Below are 23,454 nucleotides of genomic sequence, written 5' to 3' on the forward strand. Positions count from 1 at the left end.
TGAGAGGCAGCCACGTACAAGTCGCGGCGGCATCTTTTGTTTTCTCGCCCATTTAGACAGATGGACTGCGCATTACATATGCCGCAGCCCAGAATACTCCCTCCCCCGTCCCTGCGCCTCTTGCCAGTGTTAGTGCGCTAAACTTCCTTCCCCCTCTCTGCCCCAGCCTATGGGAGCAAAGGGAACGGGAAGGGACTTAAGCAATGCGAGCCACTCCTAAACACCCTACCCCTTCCTTGGAGGCTCCCATAGGAGTCTATGGGAACGGCCGCGCGTATTCCCGCAAAAGATAGGACAAGTCCTATCTTTTCCGGGTGTGCGTAAAATCGTCCGACCGGAACGCGCACCATATGCGCTATCTTTTCCGGCTGTCCGATTTTACGTTTCAGCTACAGCTTGTGCTACAGCGGAAGTATAGCGTGACGGCCAGCTTCCATTGACCACAATGGAAGCCGGCCATGCATATTCCCACGGCAAATAGGACATGCCGGGGGTTATTTCACGCTGCTGAATTTCCGCAGTGTGAACATTCAGCTATTAGGTTCAATCAATAAAGAGAGCTGTAAAAAACATTGTCAATATGCAGTACCCCAAGGTGACCACAAGGGCGTGCCACTTCTTCATCTGACTAACTGCAGGTGAGTTAAAGAATGGTAGATATGATCAGGTTAATTGATGGTGGGTTAATTAAGTGAAAAGTTCCCCTGCTACTAGTATCCTACCTGCGTGACACCTTACTCTATATATACCGCCCATCGGTGGGGCTCACTCCTACTATACACAGGCATCACATGGTGCCTACTTCCCAACTGTAGAATCCCCCTCTTGAAAGTTGTTCTGCTGTTCCCTCTGCAGAATGTTGGTCTGGAGGTCTTTGGGTGGTTTGTGGTTGCTCCTCTTGGCCATGTGGCCCCCACTTGGTCTATGTAGTAACACCACTGGGTTAGACTATAGGTGCGGCAAGGAGGGGGTGCAGCTCCAGGTGTCCCCAGAGTACTTGGGGGAAGAACTCTCTTTCCAAATTCGAGGTGAGTTTTTGGACCTCTTTACTTTTTAGATGAGGAGGTGCAGGTGATGTTTATGGCCACAAGTACAGAAAGAATATACTGTCGTGCAATTGTGTGCATAGGTCAAACAATGTGTCTGTGAGAAGCAACATGGAACATGTTGAACGCGCAAAACCTGTGTGCTTAATACGCTGTGACCATGCGCTTGTGTGAAGCAACCCTAAGGCCGGGCTTACACGACCGTATGCAGAATCCGCTTGCTGAGGCCAGTCTTTATCCTGGCTGTGACCCTGCATACGGCCACGTAATATACTGCGTATAACTAACTATTGCATCCTCACGCTGGCGGCCATAAGCAGTAGACCTTTGTGTTTGTGTAAATTTCTCATGCCGTTGCTTAAATAAATAAAAATCGTATTTGTATAGCGCCAGTTTATTCCGCAGCGCTTTCAGGTAAATGATTACCCCCAGCAAGCTGGGTGCTCCTTTTACCGACCTCTGAAGGATAAGAGTCAGTTAACCTTGAGCCGGCTACCTGAACCACGCGGGGATTGAACTTACAACCTTCAGGATGTGAGCAAGAGCTTAGGACTGCATACTGCTGCCTTAACACTTTGCGTCACATGAGGCTCTAGCAGTGACGTGGGTATATCCGCGACCATAGAGAACAGTGGGCTCTTTATTGGATATCTACGGTAAAATAGAACCCGCTGCGTTCTACCCGGAATTGTGTAATCCAGTGCATTTGATTGATCCGCAATTCCTTTCCGGTCGTGAGATCGGCCTAAAATTGAGCTCTGCTACATCTGTAGAGATATCTGCCATACTTCAGCAGGGTCCCACATTACAGCTATAATGCGGGCAGATTAACTGTAGGTTGTCCCGACTGCTACATGTGGCCATTAGCCTACAGACCGTTAACACTGAATCTAATTGCTAGCTGGAACCATTTGCGTGGCGGTAGGGCACTTGGCTGCATCACAGCAACAATCCAACAATGTTTCAGCCCCTGCCAGCGGGCCTCTGCCGTTATGGGGCGATGAGATTATTAGCACGCCGTGAGCAATGAATATTCTATCTAGAGATATTCAAAGGTTGTATTCAGACAGTGCCTTTAAATACTCTTCGGAAAAGCTGCGTACGGCTTTACTGGGACTTGTTTTTTTTTCACATCAAAAACTACATCGGAAACCATGGCAATTGTGCATGTGGTCTGAATACACCCATAGGCTAGATGTGTTCATTGTACCTAGAAAAGTTCAGTACGGGGTGATATGCTATGCATGTTATATTTAGATATTATCAAAGGATATATTAAAAGGGGTATCCCATCTCACTTTTACAGCATATCCACAGGCTATGCCAGGTGTAGGTTCCTTCTCTCGTTATGGCCCCCACCAGCCCCGCCTAACTGTATTATGTGGCACAAAGAACTGAAACACTCGAGCATAAAAGTCAATTTGAGTTACAGACAGTGTAGCACAGTGAGCTGCTCTGTGTGTAACTGCCGAGTTATGGAAACGGTGCGGCACAGGGAGCTGCTCTGTGTGTAACTGCCGAGTTATGGAAACGGTGCGGCACAGGGAGCTGCTCTGTGTGTAACTGCCGAGTTATGGAAACGGTGCGGCACAGGGAGCTGCTCTGTGTGTAACTGCCGAGTTATGGAAACGGTGCGGCACAGGGAGCTGCTCTGTGTGTAACTGCCGAGTTATGGAAACGGTGCGGCACAGGGAGCTGCTCTGTGTGTAACTGCCGAGTTATGGAAACGCTGCGGCACAGGGAGCTGCTCTGTGTGTAACTGCCGAGTTATGGAAACGGTGCGGCACAGTGAGCTGCTCTGTGTGTAACTGCCGAGTTATGGAAACGGTGCGGCACAGGGAGCTGCTCTGTGTGTAACTGCCGAGTTATGGAAACGGTGCGGCACAGGGAGCTGCTCTGTGTGTAACTGCCGAGTTATGGAAACGCTGCGGCACAGGGAGCTGCTCTGTGTGTAACTGCCGAGTTATGGAAACGCTGCGGCACAGTGAGCTGCTCTGTGTGTAACTGCCATTGACTTCTACAGGAGTTCTGGAAATGGCACTGCCACACTCAGATGTTTCTGTCCTCCCAGACACCTCATACAGAGCAATGTTCCTACTGTGGCCTTATTTTCCGGAGACTGTAGCACCCCCTTTTAATATTCAGTACTTCTAGATGAAATTCAGGACACTGTTTATAGTACTCAGGTGAAGGTTAACGATAGATTTCTTGAGTGTCTTAAAGGGGTTGTCCCGCGCCGAAACGGGTTTTTTTTTTTTTCAACCCCCCCCCCGCTCGGCGCGAGACAACCCCGATGCAGGGAGGTAAAGAAAGCTCACCGGAGCGCTTACCTTAATCCCCGCGCTCCGGTGACTTCTCTACTCACCGCTGAAGATGGCCTCTTCCTCCGTGGACCGCAGCTCTTCTGTGCGGTCCACTGCCGATTCCAGCCTCCTGATTGGCTGGAATCGGCACGTGACGGGGCGGAGCTACACGGAGCCCCATAGAAGACTGCAGAAGACCCGGACTGCGCAAGCGCGGCTAATTTGGCCATCGGAGGCCAAAAATTAGTCGGCACCATGGAGACGAGGACGCCAGCAACGGAGCAGGTAAGTATAAAACTTTTTATAACTTCTGTATGGCTCATAATTAATGCACAATGTACATTACAAAGTGCATTATTATGGCCATACAGAAGTGTATAGACCCACTTGCTGCCTCGGGACATCTCCTTTAATGAGGATTTGTGGATTATACGCAGATGCACACTCGCATGTTGCAGTCACATAATGTTATGGTATTTGCCATGTGAAATGATAGCTACTGAAATATTTTGTGTATGACGTCTAAAAGATACAATCCTGGGATATACTTCATTTTTATTGCCCCTGGGAGAGATGGGTGATGGGAATTCCAAATTGTTTTTTCTTCCATTTACGGTACGGTCCCACAATGTAGTAACGGCATGTGGCCGAAACTGTGCCCACCTGCGGCAGCCACGTGGTTTGACCAGCATTATTGGCAGGATCGTGTGTCCGTTGCCGGTGAGTGGGGGGTTCGGATACATGAGGTTATTGTATGACTATATATCCTTCGACTCAATTCAGATGATGCAGTTAAAGCCACAAAAGCGGAATTGGAAAATCATGCATTTTTGTCCTGATTTTTCAGACGGCCATGACTCTTCCAGTACGGTTTTACGACCTGAGCCTCCCAGTCTGAATACAATCAGGGGTATTTCCACTTGCAGTCCACGTGCTACATATACTCAGCGGTGGGTTTACACGTGGGGAATACGCAGCTTGTTACAGTGCGGCGAACTGGACGCAATTTAGAAGACAACTCATCCACACACTGCAGAAAAACTCCATAGAGTAAATTGTCCTGTGGCCCCAATATGGAAGTCGCGGGACTCTGGATAGTCACTGTGGACTTCACCTCTTCAAATGAGGGAGTGAAATCCCGGACGACTCCACGCCAAAATCCTCAGTTTGCATGTAGTACTCGCACATCTCGACCTGCTTTGGTTCAAATCTACACTGGAATCCACAATGGAAAATTTGCGGTGGAAATTTGCGCAAGGGTATGGTGACACGAGGAAGCTAATCCACAAAAATCTGCACCAAATGGTGTTATTGTCTCTGATTTTGCTCTGGATCCGCAGCAGATTTCACTCGATATTACAGAGCGTGATCTCTGCGCCGAAAATCTGAAGCAGATTTAAGCAGTCGGAGCGCAGGCGTCTGCATTGGTGGTTTTTCACGTTGCTTGTGCTGTAGAATGCTATGGATTTTCTGCAGGACATTCAACTGCAGAAAGTCTGCATAGTTAACACTACGTATGGCCTTGATTTCGGGCTACGAGTACGAAGCTTCCACGAGTTTTGTGTGTTGCGAGAAGCACAGAACTCGCACGAGTATGGATGCCATTCTTCTGAATGGAGCCCTAGACATGAGCGATGGCTTTTTATTTATTTTTCCCCCTCACCATGATGCCGCAAAGTCAAAAAATCCAGTTTTTTTGTGTCCTTCAGAATGCATCGCCCATAGTTTTCATTGGGGCAATCAAACACATCGCATGCCGTGACATAAATAAGAAACAGTTGCCGATCATCCTAATGCGCGTGAAACAAGCGCCGGAGGATCACAACTTCACAGAAGTGATGCGAGATGTGTTTGCATGAAAAATGCCTCACACCCGCAGGTCAAACGCATGTTGACAAGCATGAGATCAGGCCGGAGTTCTCTGCCTGATATCGCGCTCGCCCGTGTGAACATAGGCTATGGATACGTTCAGACGGCGCAGAAATGCTGTGGAATTTCTGTTGCAAATTCCGCAGCATTTGCAAAAAAAAACCTGCATCAGAAGCCGTACCGCAGCTGATTTTGGTAACTACATCGATTCCCCTTACCTCAGCATACATGGCACTGTCAGTGCACCCCAGAATCCACTGGTGAACGCCAAGCTTTGGGTAAGGCTACATTCACACGGGTGAGCGCAATATTGGCTCAAGAACCTGTCAGATATTGCACTTGGCAACGTGCGTGTTTTGTTTTTTTTTTCACAATGAGACGTTTTGGATTAAAAATTGCATCACTTCTGTGAAATTGTGCTTTTTCATGCCAAGATAGGATCACAAGTGTTTCCCATAGACTTCAATAAGGAAAAATCGTACCAGACTCACATGCACATCGCAAGGGCATGCGAGCGCCATGCAATTTTTTTTGCAAGGGCCCATAGGAAACAGGCGATTCTTCGTGGGAACGCTGAGAAATAGAACATGTTGCTCATGTGAATTAATCTATTCAAAAGAATTGATTTCATATTTGTGTGAATGAGCCCTAAAACTCGCTTATTACTGCTAATTGCCGGATGCACCCATACTTGATGATGTTCCCAGTTGCAAGTACAGCTGCAGCCTAGCAATTGGCGGTAAGTCATGCGCTGCCCATGGCAGGGACATACGGGGTATGGACACACTAAGATGGCAATGTTGGGGTGTATGCACCAAGTGAAGGGCACATTGATGGCGATGTCAAGGCTGTGCTCAACACTTGGGACACTGTGATGACCTTGCTGGGGATATGCTCTTGGTTTGGACTGCTCTATTTAAGGGCACATGATGGCAGGGAATCCGCTCTTCATTGCCAACACTTAGATGGTAATATCTCTGAATCTGCTCTGTCTTTAGGACTGCAGATGGTAATATCCAGGGATATGCTCCTAGATGACACAATCATATCCTTCATTTTTTTTCTCTCCACAGATGAGTTTGATATGGGGTACGACATACTCGGTTGTCTATCAAAATGTCTTCTCTCAACGCAAAGTCCAGATGGAGGAAGTATATTTTACACTCCTTACATAATATGTTTAGCGGTTCAGAAGGTGGGTTAAACTCTAATAGCCAGCTTCATAATCCTATAGCAAACGGTTGGCACTGCGACCAAATCCGCACGCCTACGTGTACCTGTCTGGATTGGTCTTCTATGTGCAGCGGATGTGCCAGCACACATGTGCAATGCAGAGAATGCCACAAATACACGGATCCATGGCGATTTCGAAATTGACATTTCGGAATCACCGCTGGTCGGATGGCTTCCATTGACTGCAATGGAAATCATCAGTGCAAGTCCCGCACGAAAATAGAGCATGCTGCGATTCTTCCTCTACAAGCAGAAATCGCAAGTGATTTTCGCTCACGTGGGTTGAAGAATCCTTTTACATTGCATGCTATGGACAGACATTGCTGGGGATTTGGCAGTAAAAATCCGCCTGAGTGCATTGGGCCTGAAGCAGTGTTTCTGAACTTCAGTCCTCGTCTGCCCCTAGCAGATCATGATTTGAAAATCTCCTATAGAGACCCAACATCCGAGGACTGATAATTCCATCACTTGTGCAATACTTAGGATATCCTGAAAACATGACCTGTTGGGGGCTTTAGGACTGGAATGGAGAAACACTACTTTAAACATTTTTTTTCAGAATATAGTTGGCTCAAGCCCTTTTAAAGGTTTGGCATTTGGTCCCTTTGTAGGACGGAGCGTGGCTTCTTCGTGTGAGACTGGTTGGCCGTGCAAAATCCGAAGATCTGGATCTAATTTGCCCTAAGCCAAAAACTTTTCAACCAAGAATAATGCATCATACACCCAGACCTCGAAGTCCAAAAACATCTGCACCTACTACTAGTCATCCTTGGAAAACCACACAGTATAGAACGGAAAGTCCTACCGTAAAAAAGTTACCATCTGACAGACCTACAATTAAAACCAGTCTAACCAATGAGTACAAAGTCACAACAAAACGAACGGAAAACCTTATAACCATGGTGATGCGTACAGCCAACGATACCGTTTTCCGCCAGACTGAAAAATTGCCATCAGTAAGACCAACGGACTTCATGCCAACCACAGAGTCTTCTGGTAGTGTTCACCTCACTGGACTCTTGTCTTCCTATTGCTACTATCTTCTCTTGACATGTTTTTTTCCCCTACAGATAAGTTGACTCCTTCACAGTGTCTAGTTCCAAAAGGAAGGATAACATGTCTGAATTCTACAGTCCCGCGTGACACGTGTTTGGGTTACCGTTGCTGCCATGACCCTGTAGACGCCATCAGTCCTTGCCATTATGGACATACGGGTGAGTTATGAGAGCTGCTTCTTCTAAAGTAGTCTTGACTACAGCCAACAGCCTTATAATATGTAGTGTGGCATTTCAGGTTGCTCCTAAGCAACTGACCATCTTTCATAGCCGCTGTACCCAGCAGTTGGCACCACCGAAATAACTTGAGACCCAAAAGGAAGTATGCATTGTTAGTTGCCATGGTGTATGAAGAGTTCCTTTCTGTTGTTTTAGACTTGTATACATGCAGAGAAGGAGAACATAGAATTATTTGTGCCTACTGTACATATGGGTGACCTAAACCAACTAGGCATAGCCTCCTAAATATCGGACTGTTGCAGTTTCTAGCCTTAACACTCTAGAAATGACTAGAATGTGACTTTTGCATCCACCTTGCTTCCTTCAGTAACGGTTCACTGCTTCCCCGATGGACTTTTCCGACTGATCCTGTCTCGCTATGTAACCACCCCTCCACTACGATTATCTTCAGTAGTTCTTGGGCCTGGCACTTGTCCCTCCGCTACAATCTTGGGGGATTTCTTAGAATTTAAAGGACACTTATCCACATGTAGCAGCAGCCGGGTAAGAAGATATTATGTATGTCCTTTATAAGTCATCTCACATTAAGACTGTTGAATCAGGCTGTCTCTTTTTTCAGTTTCTCCAAGGACGCCTGGTATATCAGTTGTCTCTAACTGCAAAGCCACATGTTCGAGTTTCACCCTTGGGGTCTATCACCCGTGACAGCAGCCTCACGTAAGTGTTTTACAATGTTCTTGGGCTTCAATTATGACTTTTAATGCCTTTGGCAATCACATAAGACAGTAAAGTCTGGTCTGTATACCCAACTCGTCTCATCAGTAGAACTGTACAACTCCTTGAAAGCCGTACAACCCTAAGGTGAGGGTATGCTCTGGCTGGCTGCACACAGTCAATGGCTGCATGATTGTGCTTAGTAATCATGTGGCTGCTGGCAACCGCAGTTGGGCATGATTTAGCCTAAGTATTCTAACTTAGTTTTACAGCTTAACCCTTTGCAATCCAATTTTGGATTCAGGGTTTCCTAGGGGACTTTCTCTTTCTGCCCTTATACAAGGGCACCATCTGCTGGCTAAAACCAGTACTGCAGTATGGGACATGCTGGAGAGGCCCTCAACAATAGAATGGTCAGTAATCTACAGTAAGAATATCCTGCCAGACGTCTTCCGACATCGGAGCTGTACAGGCTTCAATCAGAATGTCTTTAGACGTCAGACAATGGATTAGAAAGGGTTAAATCCCACAGGATTCAGCGTGGTCTCACTTTCATCCATATGTCCCCTATTTTTTGCTAACTGCCAAATGTAAATTAGTAACCATTGGGGAACAGATGGGAGGGAGTTTACCAGACCAGGTTACCCAGGGTGCTTGTAGTCAGCTTCCATGATAATATGTGGGAGTTGCTGAGCCCACTTCATATGTAGCGGTTGCCAGCTTTGTTATACAGCTGACACTCCCCTGCAATTACCGTTAGGAACAGTGGCACTTACAGCTTACACTGGGAACTCTGCCACCCAATCAGTCCTCTGTAATGCAATCTCAGGGTGCCAAGGGTTTATCATGACAGCTGGGGTCTAAGGAAAGCCCCAAGGTCTCCGAAGTTAGTGCTGCCAAAGGCATGGTGTAATAGGATAGTGTAGGCAGCACAACAAACTACAATGCAAGAGTATTGATATGTATTATACAAGTAATTGCATGCTGAAGTCCCCCAGTGGGACTAAAGAATAAAAAAGTGAACCTTTTTTTTTTTTTAAATATTAAAGTTTAGAAAAAAATTACATTAGTTCTCTAAAGAAAAATAAAAAATTCTAAAAATTAGTGCATGCGGTTAAAAAAAAATTGCTATTTCTTTCTTTTTTGTCTTGTCACTTTACAATCCAAACAAATGGAATAGAAAGTGATAAAAATGCGTCTGTACCGGTAGTAAAATATGAACTACCGGTATGTAATCTTGGCATTGCCGTCATTACTGACCTGCGGAATAATGTTAACATGTAGATTCTACTGTGCAATGGATGCTGTAAAAATAAAGCCCAAGAAAACGCATTGCAATTTTCCAGATTTTTCTTTTTTTTTCCCCTCCAAAAAAAGCCTTTACGCAGCAACAGAAAATTCAATGATAAGTTTTGGAAAAAATAATCATTAAAAATGGCTGCAACAGGAAATTCGTTGCAAAGTTGTTACATCTTCCATTTTGGATACATTGGAAAAAATGGTTACATGTGAGGAGTGCTTTCAGGGTTACCTTTAAAGAACAGCTGCTGACGTAGAAGTTAAAGTAGAACTATTTTTTTTCTACCATTCTGACTTGTCAGAAGCTTTGGTTGGTGGGGCCTGGCTGCTGGGACCCCCACCGATCGCTAAAACAAATGGGCATGTGAGCGCTGTGCTTGTTCTGCGGTTTCTGGCTTTGCTCGGAGCCATGTACAGGCCCTATAACAAGCCTGTGGGGTGCAAACCTCACTCGTCGAGTCTGCCCTGCACATCCTTGAGTCCTGTTGACTAAAGTTGCTACCTTTCACAGAATTGTCCCCAACTAGTCTCTGTTGCAAACTCTGAGCACCAGAAGTATGATCTCAGAGCACCATGTGGTCATTACAGTCCAAGGACCACTCGCCTTTAACTCGCAGTAATCTCCTCAATTTACAAATTCGCACAAGCTGTAAAATGGTGCACAACAAAACTGCGTGGCCATTCACCTTTAAACCAACCACCAGGCTGCCGCTGAGCGGAGGTAGAAGCTGTGGACAGAGGCATAGCTAAAGACTCGGGCGCAGATGCAAAATTCAGCATGGAGGCCCCCCCCACAACTGTACTCTACATCGTTGGGTCTTTTAAAAAGCCCGTCGATTCAACACTGGCAGCCAGGGGGGACATTGTTAGAATCTTAAAAGATTAGGTAGAGGCTAAATGTTGGGGGCCCCAATGCAAAATGTATAATGTGCCCCCCCCCCCCCAACCATCTATGTGCCATATGTAATACTGGCGCTTTCTTGTATGATAGAGGGGCCTCTGGGCCCCTTAAATCTCCAGGGCCTGGTAGCGACTGCTACCTCTGCACCCCTATAGCTACACCCCAGCCTGCATCTCTGAGCATGTCCCGTGTAGGCCACACAGCATCCTGCTGCAAATAAGGGTAGCAACTATAGACTGGTAACTCTGCGGTCTTGATGGTGGGCTGGAGGGTTGTCCAGAAAAGAAATGGCCACTTTCTTACAGCAGCAGCGCAAAACTTGAGCATGATGATGCAGCTCCATGCACCTCAATGGACCTGAGCAGCAATACAGGCACAGCCCATGGACAGCAGTGGTGCAGCTCTTGGAAGAAAGCTGCCATGTTTTACTTTAAAAATCCCTTTAAGTGCATGTTCCCCTAAAATCTTGAATCTTTTCCTATCTACTAGCCTATAAGGTCACCATTATAGCACTTAGTCACTTTTGCTTAACTTTCCCTAGATTTACAGAAAATTTTCTTTTTTTTTCAAGATTCTCAGCAATATGCTGGTTTCTGCTGTACACTTTTAAAAATCTTACTCTTGTGACCCCCTCACCCCTTTCCAGGGTTTTGTCTCGATGTCTGTATAACACCCTGACGAATGTGTCTCTGGTGGTATTGGCCCCAAAGCCTCCTACGGTGACAAGTACTGGCGTTCTGAGTGTGGAGCTGCGCATATCTAAAGGTGACGAGACTTTCGATAAAATATTACATGGATCACTTTATTCACTAAATGTCTTAGCTGTAGTTTAAAGGGGTTTCCTCTTGAAGATGATCCCTTCTCGAAAGAACTACCCCACCGGCGGGAAGCTCCAGCATTCCTCTGCAGTAGCAATGCATTATGTAGATGGTCCGAGTCCTCCAGAGCTCGGGACCCTACGCTGACCTCAAGATGACGTCTTCAATCTCAGAAATGATAATCTGATGTTGCCCTAATTGTTTCCCTAACCCTTTGCAATATGAAAGCCTTTATATGGAAGTTCAACTACAATTTATTGCAGCAATTACTATAAAGCAGGGGCGTAACTATAGGGGATGCAGGGGATGCCGTTGCACCCGGGCCCAGGAGCCTTAGGGGGCCCATAAGGCCCCTCTTCTCCATATAGGGAGCCCAGTACTATGAATAAAGCATTATAGTTGAGGGGCCCCGTTCCAGTTTTTGCATTGGGGCCCAGAAACTTCAAGTTACGCCTCTGCTATAAAGGCTGTATAACCTAGATATATATGGCCCCTTCAAATTAGGATGTGCAAGAGTAGAAACCCTAGTATTTAATATTTTGGTGCAGGTTCATCATATTCTTCGTTCTACGCATCGGAGGATTTTCCATTAGAGGTTCTTCTTCGGGAGCTCGTCTTCTTGGAGGCTAGACTTCTACAACCCTCTGATCGAAGGCTGCATCTCCGCCTCCACCACTGTTGGGGAGCCCCGAGCATGAATCCTGCATCTACTTTGGGGTGGCCCGTCGTATATGATGGGTGAGTCACCAAACTGTAACCAGGATTTTTTCTGCTACTCATGTATAAAATGGGAAATACAATATGTAATTTTTTTTCTAGCCGTCGGCTCTTAGTAGTACAGTTAGTGCAATGACTCACTCGTAACGTCATCTCTCACTTTTTTTCCTTCTAGCCCAGACCAATATTCTGTCAGACAGACCTCTTTGGCTCCTTGATTCCCCCCCCCCCCCCCCACCACCACCACCATAACACATCCCTTCAGATTTCCCCACCTCTACACAAACACTGCATAGTGCCCCAGAATGTAATAATGATCCCCTTCGGCGCCCCATAGTGATAGTGTGCCCCCATACAGCTTAAATGTCAGCCACTTTTGGCACAAAAGCTGTATATCACCATTTTACAGTATAAACATCTGTGGTGAGATGACTTATTTCCATAGCTAGTAAAATTTAACTTTATATAATAGAGTACTGATTTCTTTTTAAAGTGATTTCACTCCTAGCTGTTTGGCTGCAGGGAGTAGACGGCTCCGTACATTGCACGGTGGCCTGGGTTGGTACTGCAGGCAGAGTTCCATTCATTTTAATAGGACGACTCCTGCAGTTCCAGCCCGGCCCACTGCACTGTACGGAGCTGTCGGCTTCCTGCAGCCAAACAGCTAAAAGTAGAACAACCCCTTTAAACCCATATAACGCTTAGGTTATGGACCATAGCAAAGTGAATGAACATATAGTATCCTAACAGAGCAGGTTTTGCTTTCCTTTACACGTTAAACCAGCCCAGTGGATGTGGAAAAGACTCTAGTCATCCGTTGGATCTCTGAGTGTATTGATCAACTCTACATATACGCCAGGAGCTTCTCTTATGACCTACACTGAACATGCACACAGAATAAAGTGTGAACATTAATGGGGTAAAATGATGACCTAGGAAGCAGCGGCTCAGCGATAGTCCATATTCTGCTCTTTAGTCCTTGGTTGCGCAGGCCAACAGACTATGCAGGTCCAGCTGCTGAATGGGAACATCTCTGCTGCCTTGCCTGCTGCAATCTCCCAACACCAATCCCGCATTGACTTGGTCCTGACACTGCTGATGCCCCGGGGCAGGACAGGCGTTCATTTTCAATATGAAGTAATCTGAAAGTTAATTCTACGGTTAACCCTACAAAGTGGCCTGATGTCAGGAAAAAGTTCAGCAGTGAAAGGTGTTTTTTTTTTTTTTTGTGTTTTTGTTTTTTTTCTTCTGCTTTGGAGCTGGCCAGTTAGGCCAACTAGACTCCACCTGAGTAATGGCCTCTCAGTAATGGCTCGAGCCCGGGAAAAGAAACGGGCAGAGCTGTATAGCAGTGACTATGGTGCACCTCAAATTTAAGACTCACCTTGTACATGGTTTGGAGGTACTAGGTGGTAGATGTAGTGCCTAGTTTAGTGAGGGATGCTAATGGGAGTTGGAGATTTTCCAGGCAGCGCCGGTTGTGTTGGGATACACCGGGGTCGGAGTGGAAGCCGACCAACATATAGAATTGGACACATTCCATCTGCAGAGGTATTATTCCATCTTCCCATTTACACATGTAAATATGCTGCATACACCCATGTAAATGCACCTTAACCCTTTGCAATCCAATTTTGGATTTAGGGTTTCCTAGGGGGCTCTCTCATTCTGCCATTATACAATGGCGCCATCTGTTGGCTAGAGCCAATACTGCGGTATGTGACATGCTGGAGAGGCCCCCCGACAACAGACTGGCCAGTAATATACAGTAAGAATACCCTGCTGGACGTCTTCCGACATCAGAGCTGTACAGCCATCAATCAGAATGTCTTCAGCCGTCAGACAGTGGATTGGAAAGGGTTAATGGTTTATCTGTTTTGCCTGGTTTGGGGTATATTTTCATAGCTTGTTCTCTCTGCCCTTTAGTTGCCCTGTTTCCTCAGGCAGTGAGTTTGGATGATCTTTCACTGTAACCTTATCAGGGTTTGTTTTATTCGGCTCGGTTTCCACTCAGACGATAAGTTTATTAGATACTCTGGTCTTGCAGATGTCCATATTCCGACGACGACACTGTGACAAAGATTCTGCCGGGCTCCATCCCCTCGAGCTATCAGAGATTTGCGGTGTCTGCCTTTACCTTCGTTGGCTTTCCATACAACACAGAGGTACAACTGCTGATGAAGTGGACGTTACAAATGGGTAAAGGTGGTCTTGGGCCCGTTTACATGGGCCGATAAATCGTTCATTCACCAGATCGCGGGATTCTGATTAAGGTTCTGTGTAAATGTACCAACTGAACATCGAATGAGAATTCATTCACTTCTCATTTGTCCAATTTCTGCATGCAGAAATCTGAACGAGGTATTGGCCCATGTAAACTAGGTGCCTGCTTACTGTGAATAGAGGCGGCGGGCTGGAACGATGCCGCCCCACTCCATCTCCATTCATTTTAATGACGATCACACACATATAAAGCTCAGGAGCGACAGACGCTGGCATGGCTGCTGGGCACTAACGCACCCAACAGTGGTGTAAAGGTAGAGTAGAATATTCCATGACCTACGCTTATCGTCTGTAAATAGGGATGAGCGAGTATACTCGCTAAGGCACTACTCGCTCGAGTAATGTGCCTTAGCCGAGTATCTCCCTGCTCGTCCCGAAAGATTCGGGTGCCGCCGCGGGGCGGGGAGCTGCGGGGGAGAGCGGGGAGGAACGGAGGGGAGATCTCTCTCTCCCGCCCGCTCTCCCCTGCTCCCCGCCGCAACTCACCTGTCAGCTGCGGCGGCCCCCGAATCTTTAGGGACGAGCAGGGAGATACTCGGCTAAGGCACATTACTCGAGCGAGTAGTGCCTTAGCGAGTATACTCGCTCATCCCTACCTGTAAACCCTTTTACATCAGCCAACAATCGAACATCAATCTGATTGGTCTGTGTGAAAGCCAGTTAAACGAGAACTTATCTTGATTGGGACTCCTTAAAACACTACGAATAGCCCTGTGAAATGGCACTAAAGGTACCTTTACATGAGGCGATTATCGCCCGAATTCTCACTGGAGATTAATCGTCCTGACAGACTGTGGTTGGGTGCTTATGCGCCTGACAGTCGCATGTAAAGGGACCTTAAGATATTGCCCGACTTTCTTTAAGTTTACCATTACTGTATCTTCAATGACCACTGCAATCCTTATCTTCTAGGTTTATTTCTTCTGTAGTGTCTCGGTGTGTCTGCCTTCCTTATCTGAAAGCTGTACGTCAGATTGTGCTAATCTCACACGCAGTAAGTTTTTGCATTTAAGGGGTTATCCAGAACATGGCTGCTTTATTCCCAAAACGATGCCATATCTGTCGATTTGATATTACATCAAAGGAGATGAATTACAACACCAAACACTCGTGGACTAGTGTGGCGCTATTTCTGGAAGGAAGCAGCCATGTTTTTCTAATCCTGGACAACCCCTTTAAGTCATTGCTTCTCATGCACCTTTTTCTGTTCGGTCCTGTATTAGTCTTACTGTAACATCATCCATGAATGCCAAGCACTGCTAGTAGCATCCAGCTAGGATTGTGGAAGCAGATAATGCTGGTGCCGTGGCAGCCCACCATTGAAAAACATTCCTGCCACTAGATACATGGCTGATCTTCATTAACACATCCCTACAATCCGAGCCCAACTATAGAAAAGTGGTAATTTCATGATGGCACCAGATTTTATGCATTTCCCCAAATGTCCCTATGAGTTAATTCTATGCTTAACTTCATCCTTGGCTTTCCTCTCAACGTGGTTTCTCTCTCTCCAAGGTCGACGGGCCGAGTCTGATACTTCTCTGTACTTTGTGGGAACCACTGGACCCGTGGTTTTTCAACGGTCGAATGAATTAGGTAACAAAACTTTGACCCAGGCCGACCATTATTTAAAGGGAACCTGTCAGCCAGAACATGTTGTCCACCCTGCAGGCATCGTGTTATAGAGCCGGAGGAGTTGAGCAGATACATATATAGTTTTATGGAGAAAGATTCAGTAGAACTTGTGTTTTATTCATCTATATCTCTGCTCATTCTGAGCTGAACAGTCCAGTGGGGGGAGCTATGAGTGACAGCTGTATGAATCACTGATGGCTCCACCCATTGGACTATTCAGCTCAAAGTGAGCAGAGATATAAATGAATAGAACACAAGTTCTACTGAATCTTTCCCCATAAAACTATATATCAGTCTGCTCAGCTCCTCCGGTTCTATAACATCATGCCTGCAGTTTGGGCACCTAATTGTAGCAGACAGATTGCCTCCTATTAAAATGCTGCCATGTTTCTGACACGCTGTTTCCTTAGGACTGGCCAGTTTCGAGCACCTGACCTCCACTTTCCCAGGAATAGTCTTTGCTGTCATATTCCTCATACTAGCGTTGCTTCTAGCCTGTATTCTTACAGTTAAGTGCTCTTACCAAGCGGAAAATGAATGAAATACATTTTAATTGGTAGAAGCACCGACTAAGCTTCTTCCAAAGACAAATATGGGGAGGACCGCTAATGCCTTCAACATCGTGTCCAGCTTCAGTCTGCGTGCACACTTGTCTATAAAGTTTCTTTGCTCTTGTATATATAAATATGGCGGTGGCCTCTACCTATTAACACCATTGCAGAGACCTAAAGGAACACTCCGAGCAAAACTGGGACACGGATTTGCCTAGTGCATCGCTCTCTCAGGCCCTGCACTTGGCATAATGCAGCATCTGTTTAGCTTGGTGTTCCTTCTAAGATTTTATTTAGTTTTTAATTCTTTTGCCAAGCAAGTTGGAGGCCACCCTGTTAACTTGAATATCATAGCCTTCACTTGACTTGCTCTTAAAGGGGTTTTCCAGGCAGCGCCCACTGTCGCAGCCAGGATACAGCAGGGTCAGGTGCGGCTCTCATTTAAATAGATGGGAGGTGCCTGCAATTACCACTGCTGGCCACTATACGGGTCGGAGCAGCGGCTTCTGCTCCGCCCCGGAGTGTATCGGCTGTGACAGCAGGCGCTGCCTGGAAAATCCCTTTAAGCAATTTCATATTGCCTTCCTTTGTAGGGGTAGCCACTCAACAGATTGCCTAACGCAGTGGTCTCCAACGCGCGGCACTTCAGTTGCTGCAGAACTATAGTGCTCAGCATTGTGGGATTCGTGCCGGAGGTTGGAGACCACTGGCCTAATGTAGCCAAATGTGCTCACAGTTCAGCTTTAACTTTATTTTGAATGTCGCTGGACATTGCTCTTAAAGGCAAATGTCAAGCAGAGCTGTTAAATCTGTCTGTCTAGTGCAGGGCCTAAGGGGTGCTGCGTGTCTAGTGTCTTTGAACCTGAGTCACGCACTGCCTCCTTAAGCCTTGCACTTGGCATAACTTGGTGTTCTTTTAATGCTTTGGTTTTCCCACTGGAGAATGTATTTCCCCTTTAAATACTGACTAAAAAGTCTGTCCAGAAAATGTTTTATGATTTCTTTGTTTTTTGAAATAAAGATGAATTATACAAATGAGTGGTCTATGTGAGAATCCAATGTTTGTTCCACCCTCCTATTAGGAATTAGAAGGGCTGGGCTATGAATGCTGGGTAAAATACCTTTACACGGGGCAATTATTGCCCAAATAATTGCTGCAAACTGATTAAAAAATACAATTTTTTTTGCTATTATTGGCCCATGTACACACAGCCACCAACGGGGCAGTGAGTGAGAAATCGCTCACTTGTCTGAGTCACATGGTCTTACTTTTTTTTTTTGGGGGGGGTTGTTAAGTGGGCTATTGGTCCATAAAAACAGGCAGTCGCTCACCTTTGACTACCTGTTCACAGTATGGAGGCAGGTGCCCAGAAGAGATCTTGGTGTGTTTTGCCTCTATTCACTGAATGACTAATGACAAATGTCCCGTGTAAAGGTACCATAAGCCGTGTGGGAGGCTGGTAGCTTTCATGCACCATTACTGATGTGGGATACTCTGGTACGTTCTGCACATTCAGCTCCAAGCCGTGAAGATTACAATGAATGTTGTTTAATTTGCAGAATAAGCAGTTCCCGTCTATTTCAATCACTACCAATGCGATGCTGGTATAGTATGTAGCGAGGCTACTGCTTATACTGTTTTAGTAGGAAATAGCATGGACACTTCTAGGTGACATTATGGTCACATCCAGTCGATGAAGAATTGTTTGAAGAGTGGTGACTCGTTGCCCTCAGACACTACTTGGACCTGCGGATAGAAGAAAATGGTCATGGCTTTTGAAGGGAACCTACACAACATTGGCTTACATAGAGGACATTAAACTAGAATTATAACAATGGGGCCTCCATTATGGGAATGGGTTTTGCTATCCAGGCTAGATGGACAACTTGTTTGATCCCAGAACATTTTTTTTTTTCATAACCCAATTCCCGCCTTATCTATCAATGCAGTTCCTCTGGCAAGAGAAGTCCTGTACAAGGTCACACCACCCCATAACGGAGGATGGGAGCAACCAGAGAGGCATCATATAGCAGCAGCCTGGTCTGTTTTTAGTATGGGGGTCCTTGCTACACAAGTGTCCCCTTCCTCCATAGTTGAAGCTGTAGTATAGGTATGAAGTGCTACATTCTACATCATCCATAAAACAGACTTTCAGCACTATTGATGGATCCATAGTATACATGATGCACGTGTGTTGTGTCGCTGGGCAAAACTTGTGCTGTTTTGAAGCTGACTGGACTAATGGAAGGGGTTAAGAGGACTTACCTGAGTTTTTGGAGAATATTTCATGAGCGACAGGAACTCATTGGCGATCTCCAGTGATTGCTCCCGCTCTTCTTTGTTTGCTTTTTTGCCTACAAAAATCATACTGCAGTTTATTTTGTGACGTTTCCTTTTGGCTCCTCAGTTTTGGCTGCTGGCCATTCGGACCACTTTACTGACTAGGAGGGTGTTGGGCCACTTTTATATAAAAGATTATCTGGAAATATTTGGAATAAATTGCTTCTGCCCAGAATACCACTTGATCAGTAGTTAAGCGCTGTGCTTGGCCGGTTTCATCCGTGTCAGTTTGTATTCACATGGGCGAGTCTCACAGATGGCGATGGATGGAACGCGTGCCTGTGGATTACACATTGAATGGATTTCAATGTGTTTTATTGGCATGAGTGATTAACCGCTTGCAGCAGTGCTGGGAAATGAAAAATTGCCGCCTGTCCTATTTTTGGGTGATTCTTCGTAAGGATCGACTATTTCCTAGGACTTAAAAAAAAAAAAATCACATTGCACTCATGTTGTGATTTGCATGCAGGTACAATGTGATTTTTTTTTTTTTAATTTTTTATTATTAAAGACTCAGTCCAGCTGTAGCTTGGTCTAATGAGTGGAGTAACTAGCCTGCCTTATGCGGAGCACCATAACAGTAGATTAAGGATGGTTGCTACTTCTAATAAGCCACCGATACCTTTCCAAACGTAGAGTCTCCCCACAGTGTCCAGGATGAAGCAGTCATCTGATATCAGCTGCTCTTTCCGGAACACGGCCCCATCTGCCACTCGAGAGACCTGCATCTTGCCGCTGGCATTCGAGACCTGTCATTTGATAATGCTGGTGAGACTATCGAGCATGTGGTGCCACCTTACAGAAGTCAGATTGGTGCTAATACCTGATAAAGTACGGCTCCCCTTGTATGCATCTTATCCGCTTCCTTATCGTCCTCGGCGCAGCCTTCCTTCAGGGATTCTGGTCTCTTTCCCAGGATCTAGGAATTGTGCATAAAAGATCTGAACATCAGCTTGAAAAGTACAAGAGAATATTCCTTTCCTGCCGGGGTACATGCCGCTCATGCACTAAGCAGGCTAGAACCTTTTACCACCCTTGGGATGGAGCTTGATTACATTTTGGGGAGCTTGAGATTTCTAAAAACTACCGTCTGTTTTTGGGTGAAGTTCAAGAATCTGTTGCCATAAGGTAGTTCCTGCCACACTGAATAGTGACATGTCTGCTGTGTGGATCTGTGCAGTAGTTTTGAAGAAACTTGCATTTTATCAGCAGCACATGCATAGAGAATTAAAGTAGTCCTGGATTTTCATGAGCGCTAGCTACAGTAGCTACACCCACCCCACCCTTCAGCCATTGATTGATGGCTGTCTATTACTGTGCATAGAGCGCTGCCAATCATTGGCTGGGAGGTAAGATGGGTGTGGCTAGCCTATGGCTAATAAATATGCAGGAGTAGTTCTGTGTCTGTCTGCTACTAATAAAATACAAGTTTCTCCAAAACTACTGCACAGATTTAGACAGAAGATACTTTGCTGTAATCAGTGTGACAGTCACTACAATATGATGCTCTCTGAGGGCTGCAAAAAAATGGTGACAGTCTCTTTAACGTTCCTCCTGATAGTTTTCACAATTCCATGCGAAAGGCACAGAAGATAATCGGTGCAGACTTTAAAATATGGTGGCAGACTTTCCAAGCCCCCGCATGCACTATCAATCGAAAATGTTGCCTAGTGTGCAGAGCCACACGAAGAGGTATTTAATGTGTTTAGATCAGTGGAGGTCCAGGATTACGGCAGCGGGGATGCTGTTGTGTCGCTCCCTGTTCTCGTGATGTGACTCCGGTATAAAAGGGACCCAGGTGAAGGAGATCCCCAAATGTAGCTTTTGCACAAATATATAACGAATCTCATCCATTTCAATTAAATTTGCCTCCCACAAACTTTGTTTTTCTGAACCTTCCCTTTACCAACAATCTCGGGCTCCTGCCATTGTAGGGCAGCCGCAGGTGATACCTGAATCATTTCTTCTGGCTCCTCCCCCTCTTGTATAATTTCGACCTTTGCAGCTCCACGTCTGTCGCTGTCTCTTATCTGATTGGCCAGATCCCGTGCCCGATTCCTCTCCAGCATGTTTGATTGAGACCCTGACCAGACGTAAATAATCTGGGATGGATGACAAAAGTATGACTGTTTAGTTTTGGTAAGTCACAGCAATGATGGCAGTGGAGAGTCAGCGATAGGGCTCTTTCACACGGCCGTATTGTGTATTTCAGTCCGTAAATACACAGCATACTCACGGACTGAAATGCGATGTCTTTTAAGGTCCCATTGCAAAAAAAAAAAGGGCAAGGCATTTCGAGGGAATACCAAAAGAGAGAACATGCTGCGTTTTTATCTTTGCATCATGGCTGCGGGGGGTGGGAGGGGAAATCGCTCATGAATAAGTCCATTTAAAAGGAGTTCATATTCATGAGCTGTGTGTCTTGCACATGTGACTAAGCCTGTGGTCATACAGAGTCAGGAGGAATGACCATGAAAACATGTGACTAATTCACACGGCTGATTGCACTTTTCATGTGTTTTTGCTTTATCACACACAAGTGTCATCTATTTTCCCACGCATTAAAAAAGTGGGAGGTGGCCAGTATAGATGGAGCCTCTTCATTGCAGAGGCGATCGTACATGAACTCTGCCATCTCTGGTGATCCCACTACAATGAATAGGGTGACACTATGCATGACGGGTGCTGGAGAGGTATTGTTTAACCTTCCCATTTGCATATTTCCCAGAGGGAGCATGCATGGCCTTATGAGTCTCCACACTCACCTACGTGCTCTCCTTAAGGAGAAATGATAACCTTCCTGACCCATGTCTATGGTCCTCTCACTAGTCAAGCCAGAATCCCACTGCACACATGAGGCAATCGTCTGAAACTGCTGGTTGTGTATTCTGGCTTTGGCTCACATTTCATATTTTTTGTTCTGGCTTTGGCTCACATTTTCCAGTCATTGTTATAAGGCATGTTTAAAAAGTCTGACCTTGACTTACACAAATCCTGCCTTCCAATAGGTGGCGCTGCAGAGGTATTGTTCCAGCTTCTCATTTACATATTTCTCAGGGAAGCATGAATGGCCTTGTAAGTCATCTCCCTCACCTTCTAGGTGCTCTCCTTAAGGGGAAGCAATACCTTTCCTGACTTACTGCTCCAATCACATAGGAGACTCGGCGACCGCTGTTCTTGTCATTGCTTTCAATTTTATTAGTCAGTCCCCAGCAATTATGTGGACAGTCAATATATGATGGGGAGACCTTTATAAACAAGTGAAGGATAACTTTACCTCCTTTTTATGTGTGTTTTAAATTAGTCACAAAGCAAAAACAGGACCCACAAGTTGAAGGGAAGGGTTTGAGAGGAGGCAGGCAGTTACTATGCCTGGTGGAAGACCTTGGAACTTGAGTAATCCTGACAGGGCACACACCAGATTGCTGCTCAGTACAGAACAGGCTCATAAAAGGTTAATAAACAAAGGTGGTAACAGACTATAGTTTGGGTTCAAGATACGGACGGGCATGAAGGCTCTAGTACCCTATTGTACCACCTCTAGCTTGGATACAAGATGTGATACAGGCAAGCATGGAGGCTCTAGTACCCTGTTGTACCATATCTAACTTGGATACAAGATGTGATACAGGCAAGCATGGAGGCTCTAGTACCTTGTTGTACCATATCTAGCTTGGATACAAGATGTGATACAGGCAGGCATGGAGGCTCTAGTACCCTGTTGTACCGCCTCTAGCTTGGATACAAGATGTGATACAGGCAGGCATGGAGGCTCTAGTACCCTGTTGTACCGCCTCTAGCTTGGATACAAGATGTGATGTGGTTGGTCATGGAGGCTCTAGTACCCTGTTGTACCGCCTCTAGCTTGGATACAAGATGTGATACGGACGGGCATGGAGGCTCTAGTACCCTGTTGTTCCACCTCTAGCTTGGATACAAGATGTGATATGGGTGAGCATGGAGGCTCTAGTACCCTGTTGTACCGCCTCTAGCTTGGATACAAGATGTGATATGGGCAGGCATGGAGGCTCTAGTACCCTGTTGTTCCACCTCTAGCTTGGATACAAGATGTAATACAGGGGAGCATGGAGGCTCTAATACCCGGTTGTATCTCCTTTAGCTTGGATACAAAAGTCAATACGGGTAGGCGTGGCAGCATACGGGTTCCGTATGATATCCTGGCGCATATCGCTCCAAATTTGCTGTAATTGAGGCTCTAGTTTGTGCAAACTCTCATCCTGGTGAAGTTGGCGTCCCAGATGGTCCCATACATTTTCTGTTGGCAATTAATATGGCGACCAGTTAGCCACGGAAGTGTGACAATGTTGTGAAGGCATTCCTGTGACCACCTTGTGTGTGCGGCCGAGCATTATCCTGCTGGAAGCCGCCATGAGAGGAACACGTGGCTGCAGGATGTCCTGAACATATTGCTGAGTGGTCATTGTCCCTCATACCACTACTAGGGGGGACCAACTGTCATATGGGATGGCCCCCCAGCCCATCACAACA

General features: G+C 46.0%; 1 protein-coding gene across 1 annotated transcript in view; it reads right to left on the bottom strand.

The window, feature by feature from the left end:
• Positions 1 to 18,137: 18,137 nt before the first annotated feature.
• The window catches only part of CAPG (capping actin protein, gelsolin like), a 30,318-nt gene continuing 25,001 nt past the window's right edge, over positions 18,138 to 23,454 (bottom strand). The window contains exons 6-10 of the mRNA XM_066586028.1: positions 20,898 to 21,047; positions 19,769 to 19,864; positions 19,568 to 19,694; positions 18,871 to 18,959; positions 18,138 to 18,351 (exon numbers count right to left, since the gene is read on the bottom strand). Coding sequence (XP_066442125.1) covers positions 18,286 to 18,351; positions 18,871 to 18,959; positions 19,568 to 19,694; positions 19,769 to 19,864; positions 20,898 to 21,047 — 528 coding nt within the window. The 3' untranslated portion in view covers positions 18,138 to 18,285. The remainder of the gene's footprint in view (positions 18,352 to 18,870; positions 18,960 to 19,567; positions 19,695 to 19,768; positions 19,865 to 20,897; positions 21,048 to 23,454) is intronic.

This window comes from Eleutherodactylus coqui, chromosome 13 (genome assembly GCF_035609145.1).
Source record: "Eleutherodactylus coqui strain aEleCoq1 chromosome 13, aEleCoq1.hap1, whole genome shotgun sequence".
Taxonomy (NCBI): domain Eukaryota; kingdom Metazoa; phylum Chordata; class Amphibia; order Anura; family Eleutherodactylidae; genus Eleutherodactylus; species Eleutherodactylus coqui.